Source organism: Acromyrmex echinatior, chromosome 7 (assembly GCF_024713525.1).
Source record: "Acromyrmex echinatior isolate Ae372 chromosome 7, ASM2471352v2, whole genome shotgun sequence".
Classification (NCBI taxonomy): Eukaryota; Metazoa; Arthropoda; class Insecta; order Hymenoptera; family Formicidae; genus Acromyrmex; species Acromyrmex echinatior.
In genome coordinates this window covers 9119332-9137377 of record NC_141858.1, presented here as the reverse complement: position 1 = coordinate 9137377, position 18046 = coordinate 9119332, and the positions used below count along the sequence as shown (strand labels likewise).

Sequence of the window (18046 nt, the reverse complement as noted above, 5' to 3'; positions counted from 1 at the left end):
ATTCCCTAATTAACAAATTTCTTTCCAATTTTACGACAACATTAGTATAATACACATCATGGGAAGAGCAATTTGTAAATTTGTACCTTTAGTGTACATTTTCATCTTCATCCGTGGCGGGTAAGTGAAAGATATTGCATTCACAAATTGACGAGGTGCCACGCATCTATGTTAAAAAAAGGAAATCATAGTTCTCTAATGCATATATTAAATAATATTTCCTTCTGTCGAGATAATAAGAAACAGTAAAACTTGGTTTTTTTATTACAATAGTAAAAATAAATAGTGTTACAGTATATTTATGTTACATGTGAGATACGCAATATTTTGAGAATGCTGATGACGAAATATATCAAGTATTTAAATTATTTTAAACGAGGTATTAGTCTAACTACAGGATAAAAATATTTCTATAAAAAAATTAAAGTTAAAAATATGTACTTATAATCATCCATTTGAAAACACAATTAAAACGATGTTTAACTTTAATTGTAAAAGATCATTGGACTGAATCATACAATATTTCGAAATTTATCAATAGTAAAAATAATCATTATTGAATAATGCATTCTTATTGTATTATAAATACTTTTTACAAAAATTTTCGCGATACTTATGTTTCGTAAAATATTTAAAAAATTTCTTACAGAAACTTTTCACGAATGAACACAGTAACGTACATATATAAATTTGTTTGAGAACATTATGAATTTTTATTTCTATCTAATAAGGATACAAATAATTTTGCTCGTTTCCTTTTTTACTTTTCTGTTCGCATAAGCATTGCTACTTATATTTAATATTTCATTAGAAATATCTGTCGGTTATGAATATCATAATAATCTGTTTGTAGGCAGGCGCGTAAATGTGTGAATTTGACAGTTGAGAAAATAACAGATATTTATGGCTTTTCTAAGAGCCTTTATTGGGACAATTGTACTCAAAAGTTGTATTTTGTTAATTTTTACGATCAATATATACATAGTCTAGATCCCGCAACAGGTGTTGTGAATAGTGCATACATAGGCAAGACTATATTTCTTCTTTATAAGCTTTCCTATGTTCCAATAAATTTATAGCATATTTGTAAGTTTCACAATGCTCTTTCAGAACATGGAAATATTGGAGTTGCTATACCTGTAGCTGGCACGATTGACCAATTTGTAGCAGGTGCGGGAAAAGATGTTGTTCTCGTTACGTGGGACGGAAAAAGCAATAAATCGAACGTACCAGTCAAAGTATTGTTTTCACTTGACTCTCAGGTTTCAACAAGAACCTATGACGGGAAAGTAGATTCAACTGGAAGATTGTGGATCGGTAAACTGAAAATGTTACGATTAGATAGAAATGAGATCTATTCTCTTACACGATTAATATTTTTCACAGGTACTATGAGTGATAAAGTTGCTATGACTGATATGAATAAAATGGCAGTAATCCCTAAACAAGGGTCGTTATATCGCATTAATGATGACCTAAAACCCGAGAAGAAAATATCACCCGTTACAATAAGTAACGGATTGGCATGGAATAGACAACATAGTCTCATGTATTATATTGATACACTTACTCAGGTTGTAGCGTATGATTACAATCCGAATAATGGGACAATATGTAAGATATTAGATTTTTTATAAAATTATGTCATAATAAAATGTTCAAGAGTGTATATCATATATAACTGAAAATTACAGTAATGCATAAAATTAAAAGAGAGAATTTAAGAATGTATGTTTATAGTTTTTATGTTTTAGCTAACAAGAAAATTGTATTTGATCTTAATAGGACTAATTTGAAAGGATTACTCGATGGAATGACTATAGATACAAATGGCAATATTTGGATAACATTATTTGATGGATCTCGAGTAAGTATACAAAGCAACATTTAAAAATAAATGAAATTGTTTGTAATATTATAGAGTTCTCTAATTTATATATATATAATGTATACATATATTGGATTAGCGCAAAAGTTCTTGCTCGATTTATTATTCAAAGTTCAAACAGCTGCAATTTCATTAAAAAAAATAACAAAGTTTAAATTAAAAAAGAATTTTAAAGCTTAAAATCTCTACTTTCGAATAATTACTATATTTTTTGAGTTTATATAAGTTTTGTAATTTTTACATATAGAAAACTACGAACTGAAAAAAATGAAAAATTTTCTTTTCACTTTATAGATCTATAGCGTGCCTAAAAAAAATTTGAGAAAATTTTCGATTTTTTATCGTAAAAGCTTGAAATTTTCTTTACAAAATCGCTTTTTAAAAATGTTCCTACGATTTTTTGTTACCGAGTTGTTGCAAATTAAATGAATATTTTGACTTTGATTGCTTATAATTCTATCAAAACCATCACAATTAAAAAAAAATAGATTCTTAAATTCTCTCGTTAAATAGAGTAAGATTTAGATTTTATTTTATTTTTAATAAAAATAGCAGTTGTTTGAAGTTTAAATAATAAATCACGGCATGAATTTTTGCACTAATCCAATATAATATGTACATATAATAAAATTTTATTTTTTATTGTAACTTCTATCAAGGAAAAAAATAACAGTTATTTTTTCTTGAAAGTGATTATCGAAAAGACAACAAAAATTTAATGATTACAGTCATTAAATGCAATATCAACAATAATGTAATAATGTAATATCTTTCTTTCTAAAATTGATATTTTTCCTAGATATTAATTTGAAATGTCTTCATCTTTGTTAAAGATTTAAATTTAGCAATTTAAAAATATATATATATATAGATAGCAGTTAAAAAGATTCGTGAAAATTACTGCAGTCTTGTGATCCATGAAAATGATTGACTAGGTAATTGGCGTGAGACCGAAGACAGGAACTATATTATGTAAAGTTGAGCTTCCAGTTGAAAACGTAATCAGTGCCACGTTCGGCGGTCCACTTCTAGATACTTTGTACGTGACTACAACTGGTTACACTTTAGATAAAGAGCAAAACCCGAATCCTCAAGCTGGTGCTGTATTTGCAATAAAAGGCCTAGAAGTGCGTGGAGTTCCAGACAATATGTTTAAATTAGCGAAGTACTAAAAAATAAACATTATAAAGGCTATTAATCAAGAAATAGCTATTTAAAAGCACTTACGAAATGTATACCTAAATTTTTTATTAATGAATAAAAAATTTTAAACACTGCGTCTGAAAAGTATTATTTTTTCATTAGTAAAATGAGACAAATTAAACAATAAATATTTAACTATAGTTGCGTTATCATGAGGAACATTATTACCTTATCGTCACATACTTTTTTCAGATATATAAAACATAAAAAAGAAAAAAAAATTTGCAAACAGTGAAACGAAAATAATGGATAACAATGGACAATAGATAAGACGGTAATTTCAAATATCCTCTTAATGTCAGAGGTAAGTTATACACATACACAAATTATATTTATAAAACGTTCAAGTTTACTGAAGCTAATTACATAAGATTGTACATGTAGAAAAAAGTATCGTCATTATCAAGTACATATGGTAGAAAAATAATATTTCCTTATGCAGAAATGCTTTAGTAGAATTAGTGAAAAAGCAATGCGTTTGTCAGTAAACGTAATAATATAAATTAATATTTTCAATTAATGAAAGATACATATATAATTGAAACTTCATAATTAAATAATATAAAATTTATGAGTTATTTACCTTTAAATTTAATATCTTATGATTAATAACATTACAAAGTATATAGACTAAAGTTTCATTGTATATTCCTCTAAGGCCTAGTTTTTCATTTACTGGTTAACCTTAACCCGATGATAATGTAAAAATTATATTTTTTCATTTATGGTTAATTGGTTTTGTAGTGAATGACTTTTAAAGTTGCTATTACAAAACCATTAGTTTAGTCATCATAGCAAGAAAAATACATTTTTACATTATCATTAAGTTTAGTGAGGTTAAGTCTAAATCACGAATTAGGTCCTAAGCACAAAAATGACCGTAACTGACAATTAGTTACGATCATTTGGTTAGGATCATCTTTGTGCTGAGACCCTTAACCAGGATATCGATTGTATAAATGTTTCTCTAGAGCGAAAATATGAAAAGCGAAAATTTTTATGTATGTGTCTACATATACATACACATAAAAAATTTTCACTTTTTTCAAGGAAAAAGTTACGTGATTGATTCTCAAGTAATGAAAAATTAATCAGAGTTATACGAGAAAATTATAAAAAAGAATGATCGACTTTAATATGTAAATTTATGTCTTACAATATTTATACATTTTCCATTATATTATTTTCCAATAAAAAAATTAAGTATAATTAAATATGACTAATTACAGCGTTACAGAATAATCTTTCGTTCATATTGGAACCAAAAAGTTTTACAATGAATACTTATATATACAAAAGACAATATACATGTCGCAAATAATTATATAATTTGCTCCTTATATATAAAAATTTTAAAGAAAAACAAATTTCATATATATTACGTAACTCAGCCTTACATTCAATTCATTGATATTGGAATTCGGTAAATAACTTTACATATATTTGGTTTATGCATTTTTATATAATTTAATAATTAGAAATCGAGTTTATACGAAATGCATATAAAACACATAATTCAGTCAATGAAAAATTTTCCGAAATTATTTTCTCATACCTAAACTAAAATAACTTTGTAAAATTTTCCGCTAAAACAACATCACTATTACGCGAATATAGTTTGTCATTCCATTGCAAGATATCATTTTCAAGCAGATAACTGCAAGTACTCCTTGAAAAATGATTACGCAAAATAATCGCAACAAACGTGATTTATTTGAGCGATTCTTAATCATCTAATGTTATAATTTCGACGTTATCAGTAAGGAGCTTATCTTGTGTCTTTTTGTTTGAAACGTTAGCAGTTTTTCCTCTAGGTAAATCATACATAGATATACAGTCGGCGGTTGTCGACGATCTTAAGGTCTCTGGGACTTTCGATGGCACCACATTCACGGAAGATGAAAGAGTTTTATAATCAATGTTTGACTTTAACGGCGCTTTCTGCTGTGGTATTATTTCCAGGTGAGAGTGCTGTTGTAATTGCGACAGCATTGAGAGTGCTTCGACTGAACTGCCGGAAGAAAATGAAGCCGGTAATGAACTTGGCACCTCTATCGCTGGCGTCGCAGTTGATTTCGGCTTGCTAATGGATTTCTTGTAGCTATGATACTTAGCGGTTGCAGCCGCAGCCGCGGTTTTAATACCAACAGGTTGTGAACCGACGGCACTCACCGAAATGCCGCTTAATTCTGGAGGTATAAAAGGCGGTTGCGGCATCGTGACGGAACTTGCTGATGGCATTGCATTTAACAGGTTTGGAAAATTGCCAGACATCGGCACTGACATCGCCGCCGTTTTGGCTGGCTTTGCTTTCCTCATAGGATGATTCTGAACGTTCGTTTGCGTTGAATAAGGTCGCGAGTTTTTTTTTGACAATAATTTATGCTGTAACGACGTACCGGAACGCGATACATTCGGTAAGTTCATGGGTAATGCTTGCTGTTGTTTCATGATCACCGGCGCACCCATGGACGTGTGGGGAACGTGTGACATGGTCGCGATCGGATTCGTGGTTACGGTATTACCGCTGTTTTTCAAAGGCGAATGCGACAACGATGAATTGTGCGCGGGTTGCGGCTCAGTCAAGGATTTTGAGACTCGTATCTGCGGCGCGGTCATCTGTTTAGGCGGACTGCTCTTTACCTGTTGAATGATGGATGGTTTGAGCAAGGATACTTGCGCCGTCGTATTTGACGAGTGTAATACCGGTTTCGTTGGCGATATCTGAAGCGATTTAGGAATGTGGACGGGTAACACTGGCTCAGTCTGTGAGCTCGGTTGCTTGCTGGGCGGCTTCGACGTTTTGTGATGAGGCTGCTGGCTCATCGACGTGCTAACTGGTGTTATAGATATATTAGGTCGGTCCTTTGCTAGTGACATAGTTGTGCTAGTCTTAGCCGTCGCTTGATGGTACATGGGTGCCGGTCGCGAAGTTGATGCTGTAGAATTACTTAAATTCAGTAATTGTTGCACTGACGCTGTCATAGGATCTAAGGAACCTTTTATACTATTTAAATTGGCAATGTTACTTGAAGTATTGATATTAGAGCTGGATGTACTCATTGTCGAAACATTGCTCATGCTGGTTATAGTGGTACCAGGATTGTTTAAACCGCTAGCAAGATTGGTCAATGACGATAAGTTGTTTTGATATTGCCTGAGGATATCTTGATAACTTCCTACTTGATTTAAATAGGTCATAGCCGCTATAGGATCCATCATATTGCTGTTTAGTCCGCTGGCTAATAAAGCCGATAACATGTTTGCGTCAACTAACGGATTCATGAAATAAGGATTTATCAGAGAACGACTTGGCCCGGACGCACCCATGTAATTCGCAAAGTTACTCTTGGAACTGAACTGATTCATCACGTTGCCACTTTGTTGTAGAGCATGTTGCAAGTATTTATTAACATTTGGTGGACGTCCTCTCGGACGTCCGGTAGATGTCAAATTTCTGTGCAGTTTGCGATTCTGCAATGTTTGCGGGGACGTTGAATTCACCGGCACTTGTGGTGTAGGTGCCTGTAACGACATATTAATTTGAAGATATTAATTTGGTTATAATTAAGTTACATGTTGACAACTACAATAATAAGATGATTTATTTACCGAAATAGTAGGGGCAACTTGAGGTGAGAGCTGAACGTGAGAGCTATTACTATTATTAATAGATGCGAGTTTGTTTGCTTGTATCTGACGTTGACAACACTTAATAGCAATCTCCAAAACATTTCCTTCCAAATTCTAGAAAGCAACATAAAAGCGCAATTATTGAAATTGTCGTGATTTTTATCCAATAATTATTATAAATACAACAAGAAATGATAGTTTATAATAAATAGTATTTAAAACTGAAAAAGATGTCTTCCAATGTAAAATAATATTACGATATAATATTCTATAATATCGTATGAATATTGCAATACAGATAAAAAAATAATAATTTATATATTTAATAGTTCATAATTAGTTGGCTCTTTGAAAAGAAATTTTTTCTTACAACGTAATATTTATACATAGCCTTCTATAATTTATAGCAATAATGTTATTTTTAATAAACATTTTATTCCACCAATATTTACAATTGGATATCAATTTAATTGCGTGTCATTATCAATGACGAATTATAACAGTTGCGCAAGTATCAGTTAACAAAAAAAAAAATGAAAAAGAAATTAAAAGATAAGGGATAAGAAGATAAAAAATAAGAGATAAGAAGTATATAAGAAAGTATATAAGAAGTATATAAGAAGTATAAGCTTATGTTTTACTATGTGCAAAGTACATTGAGCAGAATGTAGATAGCACTAATTTCGCCTGTGAATATTGGTACAAATAGTATATTTTTCTATAAGATTTACTTACTTTATTTCCTATGTACATCTTATACGTATCTGTCAACAATGTTGCAAACATTTGTATAGTTGACTCTTTGCCCTGAAAATGTTTCTGGACAAGTTGATATGTTTCATATACATCAAGTAATACTTGTGTTCTAGCGTCTGTTCTAATGTGATGTACACTGTCGATTGTACTTGTTGAGCCCATTGTTTGAACTCTGCTTCTGAGCGACTGTTGACAAAGTGTCAGAGCTTGTCGGGATAATTGTTCTCTCTCAGAATCACGCAAGTATTTCCTAGAAACAGAAAAAGATTGTATTAAAATAAGTAAAAAGGAAAAAAGGCTACGAGCCTGAAACATAAATTGACAAACTGTATGAGTAGTTAAAATTTTTTTTTTTTTTTTGGAATAAAACTATGTCATAAATTAAAAACGTAAAATATAATTTGACAATCAGAAGGTGAACAAAACAAACATTTCGATCCTAGTTAGATTATTTTCAATGTGACAAATAAGTTAGTGTGACAAAATAAATTAACAACGGTAATTAACAATAGAGTTATAACATAGATAAAAAACATAAGAGATCAAGTAAAATTCGCATTTGGACGCAAATTAACTATAAAGCTCGCTCCAAATTGAGAGGAAATCAAACAAACGATTATAGTTAACAAAAATGTGCTCCTCCGAACCGTATGTGTGTATAAGGACGAACATGTTTCTGTTAGCAAGTATAAATTGTAATAATAAATTAACGGTAGAAGTAAATAAAAATAATAAGAATAATGAGATTGTATTAAAATTATATTATATAAAAAAAGTATTATGTATATGCGTCACCAAAATCCAGACAAATTTAAATTCATTTCAATTTAAATTTGTCTGGATTTTGGTGACGCACCCTGTATTATTTATATCGTCCATCATCTCTTATCGCATAATTCTTGTTATGCTGTAATATTAATAAAAGAGTAAATGATGACGTTCTAAGTTTTACTTTATAAATATTCTTAATTAATTTTACTTGTCTGAATCTGGAATCTTTCCAAGCTGTATGCACAATTGCATTAACATTTTACTGTCGTTACTCTCTTTTAGTACTTGCATGAGTAACGTCACACACTTCGACATATGTGAAGCAAAGCTTCCAGGTCTGTCAATTTCATTGACCGGAATGTGCCACACCCCCTGTAAAACAAATATTATATACTGTCATATCAATGATATTTAAAAAAATTGTTCCAACAGCTTTGTAACATATTAATTTTATATATTATAATTACAGGCCTCATTAAATAATTAAGAAAAATGACTATGATTAATATCTTTGGAATTATATTAACGCTATGTCTACTTTGTTTTGTTATCAGGTAATAATTAAATATATTATTCAAATTAGAGAAAGTATAATTGTGTTATCAACAATAATAACAATTGTTTTTGAATTGTTTTGAATTGTTTTAAACACAAATGTTTTTGAAGAACGTATATTATAACGCGATTTGAAGGACGTATATTATACCGACTAAATATTTCCATAATATATGTGAAGAGAAAATAACAGGATTTATATATTATTTTGATTTATATATTATTCATATTAGTTTTATTCAATTGATCGTTATATATTAATCTTTATTTATTCACGAAAATAATAAATGTGAGGAAAGTTTTCTATCTTATCATGTTATAAATTTAAATAGTCGAAGTATTTAAATGCAAATACTTTTGATATAATAAAATAATATCGAAATATATAATCGTATTTGTAAAGTAAATAAAAGTATTTTTTTGTAAAACAGTCGAAAAGCTCCACGTAAAATTCTGATAGACACAGATCCCGGAGGAGATGACGCTCTAGCATTAATGCTAGCTCTCATGTACGAAGCTAAAACTCATGATATCGAAATTTTAGCCATAGCTGTCTCGTATGGTAACGCATATTTAGAAAATACATCAATGAACATGTTAAAAATCTTAACAGTTGCTGACAAAAAAGTAAGCATTTAACGATAAAATATTTTTAACATATATATTCAAACTTTTTTATAGTTTACAATATTTAAAGATTTCATATAATATCTACATATATAATATGTGCGTGTGTGTGTGTGTACACAGGGTGTTTTAGAAATAGTTGGCCAAACTTTAAAAGCATATTCCACTTATTGTAAGGATTAAAAAAAAATCATAAACATGGATTCGGAAATCCTTCGTTTCCAAATTATAAACATTTTTTTATTTTATACTTACACCTATATTTTATTTTATACTTATATCTATATTTTCATTCAAGAAATTGCTGGAAATGATTTCCTTCCGCATCGATGGCATGTTTCGCATCGACGTCGCATGGATTGTCGAAGACGTTCAAAAATTCTCGGAGTATTTCGTATTTTTAAGACCCATTGCTTGGCCTGCACATTCTCCCGATTTGAATCCTTTGAATTTTTATTTATGGGGACATCTTAAGACACTCGTATGATACTCCTGTTGCTATTGTAGAAGTACTTCGAAATCGTATTATCGCTATATGCGAAAACATGCTGCATGCATCGAGAAGGAAATTATTTCCAGCAATTTCTGTAATAAAAATATAGATATAAGTATAAAACAAAATATAGATACAAGTATAAAATAAAATATAGATATAAGTATAAAATAAAAAAATGTTTATAACTTGGAAAGGAAGCCATATTTATGACTTTTTATCATCTTTACAACGAGCGGAATATGTTCTTAGAGTTTGGCCAACTATTGCTGAAACACCCTATATATATAACAATAATTTATTCAAAACTTGGCAGAAACTTGTATATGCTGGTGCCGACAAACCATTAATAAATAAATATGAATTTGATAATTTCTTTGGTGATGATGGATTTGGAGATTTTAATTTTACCCAAGAAATAACTGTAAAAATCGACAGATCGAAACATGCTTCTGTAGCGTATGTAGATTTAGTGAAAAAATATCCAGGTTAATTATTTTTATTACAAAAAAAAATTATACACACAATACTCTCTTTAACTTTATGAAATCTCTATTAATTTGATATATACGTATCTAATTTTTTCTATTTTTGTAGGTGAAATAACTATAATCACTCTTGGACCTCTAACAACAATTGCTACGGCAATTGCATTAGAACCCAATTTTCTAAATTTAACAAAACAACATATCATAATGGGAGCAAGTCTCAAGACTAATAAGACTGAATTTAATTTTAAACAAGATCCAGAAAGTGATTGGATGGCGTTAAATAATGTCAATAAACCTAGTATTATAGTTCCTACAGACGCAGTATATTCTCATATCTTTTCACAAGTAATAATATCTATAAGTACAATATGTATAAATACTTGAGTGTTACATTGATATTTAAATAATAGAATTTCATTCAAACAGGAGGAGTATATAAGTCTTATAAATAATTTGGATAAACCTATTGGAAGTTTTTTGGAACAAGCTAATAGAAAGGCTATAGAAAAAGATAATAACATGTGGGCACCAGCAGATGGTATCACCATGGCAATTGCATTACAACCGGAGATAATAACACAATATTCTGAAGTTAATTTAAAGCTAGTACTTGTTGGTGATGCAAGAGGTTCAGTTGTCATAAATTCTAATAGCCATATACATAATGCAAAAGTGGTAGAATCTTTTGATAAAGAAGCATTTACAAATATAGTATTACAATATCTTTCTAAATTAATTTAGTGACTTATCGGTTCATAGCCGAAATATAAAGTTATTTTTATTTTATATGACTAATAATAATCAAAATAATATGCGTATATGTGTGTGTGTGTGTGTGTGTGTGTGTATTATATACAATTTAACAGTTTCATTTGAAATGCAAAAAATCTTTAAGAATTTATATTTGAAAATATAGCTTATACTTTATAAATAAATGACATATTTGTAAATATTTGATTTTTATAAATTATCTTAATATTTTAATTTTCTTATTAATGACATAAAATTCAAAGTTAATCATTCTGGTAGTTATTTTTACATAATGTGTACAGAACAACAGAACGTGCAAAAACAATCATCAAAATAAATAAATAAAAAAATCTTAATATCAATAAAGAAATTATACAGGCATTTATAATTTCATTGATATTATAATAAAATTTTTTTATCTATTTATATATGTATATGTATAAGCATATACGGATAAATTGTATAAGAATATAGTAAATTATATGAATTAAATAAAATCTGATTATTATGTATATATACATACACGCGCGTGCACACTGCCGAAATAGACATGCCTGTAAAATTTTGCCTATCTCAATTTTAAAAAGTTATGCATCACTGTTCTAAATTATTTAGATTAAATATTGATTTAAATTGTAAGATTAATTAATAATTAAAATATCATTTATTTACTTATTATTTTGAATATTTCTCTAACATTCTATATTATGTATTATATATAATGTATATTTCATGTTAAGTGTATTATGCATATACAATTATAAGAAATACTTACATTAAAAAAGTTGGTACTTCTTTTCTCGGCAAAAAGTCCTTGAAAAGTTTGTCCAGGATAGAATTGACAAGTATATGTTCCTAATAAAAGTTCCTTACACTTTACGATATCCTTTGCCTTTTTATTATTAAAGAAGAAGTGTGAAAGTCTATAAAATGACTTGTGATGTTCTGCGAATCTTAATATACACTGTTCCAAACCAGCTAAGCAATACGCGATTAATGTCGCTACTTCTTCTTCTGGCATCTGTTCCTCTAGAATTTAAAATATAAATATCAAATACAAATTATACTAATTTTTGTACACTAATAAAATATAACGCTTGCAAATATATATTATAAAAATTAATTAATTTCTATAATAATTAAACAGACATAATATACTTCTTTACCATCTTCTATATTATTAGAATCTTTCTTCTTTTTGTCCGCGTCGCTGTCGACAGAGTCGCTATCACTATCGCTAGAGCTATCGCTGTCAGAACTATCATCGCTACTGCTAGATTCTTCGCTACTACTAGAGCTCGAATTATTTGTCTCCGTAGTCGTAGTTGTGGTTTGTGTCGTTGTGGTGCTTTCTTGAGAGCCCCTTCTACTTAAAGTCATTTCTTCATTCGCATTGGCTTGTGTTTTTCTCCTGTCTTCTTTGTCTTTATTTTCCTTTTCCTGTATATTAAAATTAATTACACACACACATACACACACACACACACACACACACACACACACACACACACACATCAATTAATGTTTAAAATTTATATATTAATAAAATATATAAAAACATAACAAACACACAGTAGATTGCAAGTCTTCATTTTGTAACCATTTGCCATCGAATCTTCTGGTATCCTCATCATCTGCTGAAGATTGCTGGGTTTCTTGGCTAATTTCCATTGCCTGTTTCATGAGAGCATCCATTAAATCCTGTACATCATCAGTCCTTCGTACAGAATCAACTGTCAATATATTTACTGAACTTTTCTTGATTTCCTCGGTTTTTGACTGTGATTTCATTTTATCGGCACTCTTGTTCTCTAATTTCTTTTTTTGCAATTTTGTCTCATTACTTTCATCACTAGATATGATCATTATGTCATCGCTTTTATCCTTTTGTGACACCATATCGCAAACTTTGGTAATTAAATCATCTATTAAGGCTACGACGTCCTGCATTAATTGTAAATGTGAGATACTACTTAACTTTATTCTTTTTGTATTGTCATGTGACAGTTCATCAGGACATCGTTTACGACTTTCAGACTTTCCTAATTCTGTAGACTTAATATCAGAGATTTTGTTTGACTTATCTATGACTTCTATCTCTTCAATACTATTTGAGCGTTGACATACTGCATTTTTATCCGCATCCGCTGTACTGTCTACCTCTTTTGTAATACTTTTCTCAATATCGTTCTCTTCTTTTTTTTTATCGTTAAGTTTAGGTTGATACGTCATAAAGGGCCCTTCGGAGCAGTTTTTAAGATGCCAATGAAACAATTGACCTAATGATTTCTTCAGTGGTTTTCCCTCGTGTTGTTCCAAATATTTCAATATACTCGCATGAATGCGATAATGAACTTCTAGGGCTTCTATAGACAGATTTTGTGGACTCTTGTGGCTTATTCTACGTGGATATTGAGCATTATTATCATATAATAATTCACTAGCCTAAAATTAGATATCGGTATTAATCAGTATCAAATATTACATATAAAAAATATATAATAAATAATATATATATAAGAAATAATATGTAAGAAACATAATAATTAACCTTTGTGTAATGTTCTAAGAATACAGGAGGATCCTGATTTTTCTTCTCTGCAACTTTACCAAGCATGTATTGATAAAGCCATCTTTCATCATGCTGTATGGATGGTTCTTCGATAGTTTGACATATCCTGTTAGCAGATTCAAAACACTGATCTGCAATCTTCAGCATCTCTTCTTTTCTAGTTTCCAAAATTTCAAATCTCTCCATACTTAACGTATCGGTCTCTTGTTTGAGCAATCGCGAACAAAACGAATGAACCATGTAAACAAAATTCCCGTATTCTGTCCAAATTACAGAATGACCAGGCGCTAGCTCGATAGCATGTTGATAACTCGACTGTGCCATTTTTGCCTTATTGAGAAATTTATCCTTTCCTCTAAAAAAATCAAGGACATATATTATGTCTAAGGTGTAACACATAAATAAACTTTAGAAAACACTACTTACACAGGTCTGTAACTGTTCAACCAATTCTCTATTATGCTACCTGTTGCCATAGCTAAACCTGCCCATGAATTTAATCCCTTTGGATATAAACACAAATCTAATAGATAATACCGGCATGCGTGTTCCCACTTACTGTTTTTAAAATAAAAATCACCCAACAAATAGTAAATGGTGGATATCGAGTGCGGTAAAGGTTTCATTACGCTCGGCATTTTGTCTTTCGCACCGGTTATATATGCCGTCATTTCGTCTACTATTTGATTCGGATCGCTTTCCTGAGGAACTAATTTAATTATTCTCTTGAACAGTATCTCCGTATCCATGCTGATGGAAAGAACTCTGGGAGATTGAAAGTTTGGCAGCTGTTTCGGTTTATAAAAATCAAACAACAGCTGCGCTCCATCCCAGGTTAATTCCATTTGCGGTACTCCGTGATCCTGAAGATATTTTGGTCGTACTTTGTTCACTCTATTTGGATGACCGTATAAGCAATAGAATATCTGTTCCAAATATTTCGTAAGTCTATTCTTGATAGAAACATACAGAGGGGTTTCGAGATGCGGTATGATAAGATTCATAATGAAAAATAAGAGTTTCGCTTCATTGAAACAACACCATGAATGTCTACCGATAAATTCATGAGCAGTGAATAAAATCATGATAGACGGTGGAATGCCGTCATCTTCATCATCCGATTCGGAATTATGAGAACTGTGCGATTTATTTTTATACGGCTCTGTCTTTGCCCTCTCCTTATCTTCTTTGCTATTAGCAAATTAATTTCATACAATATATATATGATAACGTCACATATACATTTCTTGGTAAAACTTACTATTGCAGAATGTAATGTAACAAGATCCAAGGTAGAACAGTCTCCAATGGCATCTCCACAGCACTTTCTGGTACATCCAACTGATGGCAAACGATGTGAACTAAATTTTGTACCAATCTCGATAGACGAGGTTCTGATAGATATTTTACTAGAATTATAATAAAATTAGCATAATATATTAACGTATAAATTAGCGTAATAATGTTATATTATAAGAATCCCATTGACATATAAAGATTGTGATCTTACCAATAAAAACACTGGCTTCGATTGTACAAGCTTCTAATTTCTCAAGTGCTGTTACAACAGAACTCGTCCATTTCTTCTGTTCAGTTTCGTCAGACGAATTCAAGTAATTTTGCCATGATTCATTCAGACAAGCTTCTGCCCAGACATAACATTCCTGAAAGTATTGGTATTATTAAAAATCTATTTTTATATATACATATAATATATACATATTTATATTATTACTTCATATTGTTGAAGTTGCCACAAGCTATCAAGTAACATGTTTAATTGTCGAACTCTGTCGACGATAATTTCATTAGTTCCCAACAGTTTGTGTCTCTGTTTAGCAAATTTAAAAGTATCCTGTAATATGCAAGCCAATTCTGCATATTTCTTTTCCTCATAAAGATGTTGAATCTCACCTAATTTTTGACCTCTATAATACAGAATTAAGTCGTAGTATCTTTAATACATAGATTTAAATAAATATACAAAATGAGGCTCGAAAGAATCTATCAGTGAAAAATATAAAAAAAGTCCATCAGAGCCTACATCGGCTGTTCGGATGCATAGAAAACTCTTTATTTTCATATAGATTTAACACACATATATATATATATATATATATCAAAAATGTAAAAAATGAATGTGGTTATAATTTCAAAAATATGAAAAGAAAGAGCATAAAGAACAGCACAAGATGTAGTTAGTGATATTTAATTATTCTTGCATTACGAATTACAATAAAAACATTAAACGTTTCGGCCACAATCTGGCCATCTTCAGTAAAATTAATAATATTCTTAAGACGCAGAGTTACATTAAGTTGGAATCAAATTCAACCTTCGTGTGTTATAATTGTAAAGATCGTGTTTGCATCAAAGCGACGCTGCTTCATATAATAATGTTAGAACGTCAGAAGTCATGTAGTAAAAAGTGTAGAACGAGAATTTCCAGATTCTAATTTACAATAATTTATTTTATTATTAATATCTTTTAAAACGGAGTATAAAACAAAGGAAACATTACCTGTTTTACAGCAAAATAATCGATGAATTACAAGTATATTCATTTCACAGATAGAAATTTGTCGTGACACTATGTGTTGTTATTGGTCGTATCACATATTTTTCCGCTATTTACATGAGTCAAATAGTTTAGAAAGTTCTAGAATTATTTATTAAGTGCGAGAGAGATCTTTCTTTAGAAGAGGAAGATAAACATCAGGCAAACCTTCAGTATCACTTTGTTTATTGATCCCACTTATTTAGTTTTTAATGTGTATCATTTTTGAAATTCTTCGTTTCATCAATAATTGTTTTGCATCTAAAATTTTAATGTTATCTCAATCAAAATCATGCATTTCATTCACACGGTGACGTGAAACAACTGATATCTCAGAAGTAGATTTCTTTGGCATGCCGATGGGCTCTCCTCTATCGCCTATACTAGCGAATATAGTCTTACAAGACTTAGAACAAGAAATTTTCACTACTAATAATATCATCTCTCTGTTTTATTTGCGATATGTCGATGACATTGTGTTAGCTGTACATGAGGAAAAGGTTGAGGAGGTTCTAGATTTATTTAATTCATACCACGACAGACTTAGATTTACGGTTGATTTTGGCGATGAAAATGGTATCAATTTTTTGGACGTTAAAATAATGATTCAAGAAGGAAGCATCATCTTTGATATGTATAAAAAACCGACTAATTCGGGGAGATATTTAAATTATTTTTCGAATCATCCATTAGCACATAAAAAGGGAGTAATCATTGGACAGAATTTTAATGTTGTCCCATCCAAAATTTCATGAAAAGAACATTTCGGATTTAATTCACACTCTTCTCAATAATGGCTATCCTCTCAAATTCGTATTTTCGACGATTAACAATAGAATAAAAATTTTGGAAAATAGAACTAATCCAGAAAAAAATTGTGAAGTAAATAATAATGATTATGATGCCAACAAGAAAAAATTTTTTACGATACCTTACACTTAAGTAAGGTTTCTGAAAAATTCAAAAAACTTGCATATATTCATGGGTTTAATATAGCTTATAAACCGATGAATTAAATACAATTATTAAAACAGGAAAAGATCCCTTACTTAAGGATGACCATTGTGGGGTAGTTTATAAAATTAATTGTTTGAATTGCGAATCATCATATGTTGGCCAAACTAAGAGAAAATTAAAAACTCGTATTAAAAAACACAAGACTGATATTAAGAAATCTACTTCTGAGATATCAGTTGTTTCACGTCACCGTGTGAATGAAATGCATGATTTTGATTGGGATAACATTAAAATTTTAGATACAGAATAATCATTGATGAAACGAAGAATTTCAGAAATGATACACATTAAAAACCAAATAAGTGGGATCAATAAACAAAGTGATACTGAAGGTTTGCCTGATGTTTATCTTCCTTTTCTAAAGAAAGATCTCTCTCGCACTTAATAAATAATTCTAGAACTTTCTAAACTATTTGACTCATGTAAATAGCGGAAAAATATGTGATACGACCAATAACAACACATAGTGTCACGACAAATTTCTATCTGTGAAATGAATATACTTGTAATTCATCGATTATTTTGCTGTAAAACAGGTAATGTTTCCTTTGTTTTATACTCCGTTTTAAAAGATATTAATAATAAAATAAATTATTGTAAATTAGAATCTGGAAATTCTCGTTCTACACTTTTTACTACATGACTTCTGACGTTCTAACATTATTATATGAAGCAGCGTCGCTTTGATACAAACACGATCTTTACAATTATAACGCACGAGGAGGTTGAATTT

General features: G+C 30.1%; 3 protein-coding genes across 4 annotated transcripts in view; 2 read left to right on the top strand and 1 right to left on the bottom strand.

Annotated features, from left to right (window-relative positions):
* Positions 1 to 58: 58 nt before the first annotated feature.
* Positions 59 to 3337, top strand: LOC105154430 (regucalcin). The gene is made up of 7 exons (XM_011069949.2): positions 59 to 120; positions 854 to 1007; positions 1080 to 1317; positions 1387 to 1614; positions 1755 to 1867; positions 2824 to 3053; positions 3284 to 3337. Exons 1-7 carry the CDS (start codon positions 59 to 61, stop codon positions 3324 to 3326), a joined length of 1068 nt encoding a protein of 355 aa, XP_011068251.2. The 3' UTR covers positions 3327 to 3337.
* Positions 3338 to 4201: 864 nt separating this feature from the next.
* Positions 4202 to 18046, bottom strand: part of LOC105154427 (calcineurin-binding protein cabin-1) — a 17961-nt gene continuing 4116 nt past the window's right edge. The window contains exons 8-19 of the mRNA XM_011069941.2: positions 15475 to 15667; positions 15250 to 15403; positions 15001 to 15148; positions 14166 to 14930; positions 13719 to 14094; positions 12740 to 13612; positions 12334 to 12607; positions 11943 to 12196; positions 8460 to 8623; positions 7460 to 7730; positions 6704 to 6838; positions 4202 to 6616 (exon numbers count right to left, since the gene is read on the bottom strand). Of these exons, the coding sequence (XP_011068243.2) occupies positions 4817 to 6616; positions 6704 to 6838; positions 7460 to 7730; positions 8460 to 8623; positions 11943 to 12196; positions 12334 to 12607; positions 12740 to 13612; positions 13719 to 14094; positions 14166 to 14930; positions 15001 to 15148; positions 15250 to 15403; positions 15475 to 15667 (5407 nt within the window). The 3' untranslated portion in view covers positions 4202 to 4816. The remainder of the gene's footprint in view (positions 6617 to 6703; positions 6839 to 7459; positions 7731 to 8459; positions 8624 to 11942; positions 12197 to 12333; positions 12608 to 12739; positions 13613 to 13718; positions 14095 to 14165; positions 14931 to 15000; positions 15149 to 15249; positions 15404 to 15474; positions 15668 to 18046) is intronic.
* LOC105154426 (nucleoside hydrolase) lies at positions 6845 to 11936 on the top strand. 2 transcript variants are annotated; one of them, XM_011069940.2, is made up of 6 exons: positions 6845 to 7423; positions 8721 to 8805; positions 9238 to 9433; positions 10243 to 10414; positions 10524 to 10762; positions 10844 to 11936. In XM_011069940.2, the coding sequence occupies exons 2-6, from the start codon at positions 8744 to 8746 to the stop codon at positions 11156 to 11158; spliced, it is 984 nt and encodes a 327-aa protein (XP_011068242.1). In that variant the 5' UTR covers positions 6845 to 7423; positions 8721 to 8743; the 3' UTR covers positions 11159 to 11936. The 2 variants fall into 2 exon arrangements, with proteins under 2 accessions (XP_011068242.1, XP_087264316.1); XM_087408190.1 differs by lacking the exon at positions 6845 to 7423 and adding an exon at positions 7593 to 7719.

Coding starts and splice junctions, on each gene's coding strand:
- LOC105154430 (XM_011069949.2), top strand. CDS start 59: ATGGGAAGAGCAATTTGTAAATTTGTACCTTTAGTGTACATTTTCATC. Junction 121..853: donor TTCATCTTCATCCGTGGCGG/GTAAGTGAAAGA, acceptor ATCTGTTTGTAG/GCAGGCGCGTAAATGTGTGA. Junction 1,008..1,079: donor TAGATCCCGCAACAGGTGTT/GTGAATAGTGCA, acceptor ATAAATTTATAG/CATATTTGTAAGTTTCACAA.
- LOC105154426 (XM_011069940.2), top strand. CDS start 8,744: ATGACTATGATTAATATCTTTGGAATTATATTAACGCTATGTCTACTT. Junction 9,434..10,242: donor TAACAGTTGCTGACAAAAAA/GTAAGCATTTAA, acceptor AAAACTTGGCAG/AAACTTGTATATGCTGGTGC. Junction 10,415..10,523: donor TTTAGTGAAAAAATATCCAG/GTTAATTATTTT, acceptor CTATTTTTGTAG/GTGAAATAACTATAATCACT.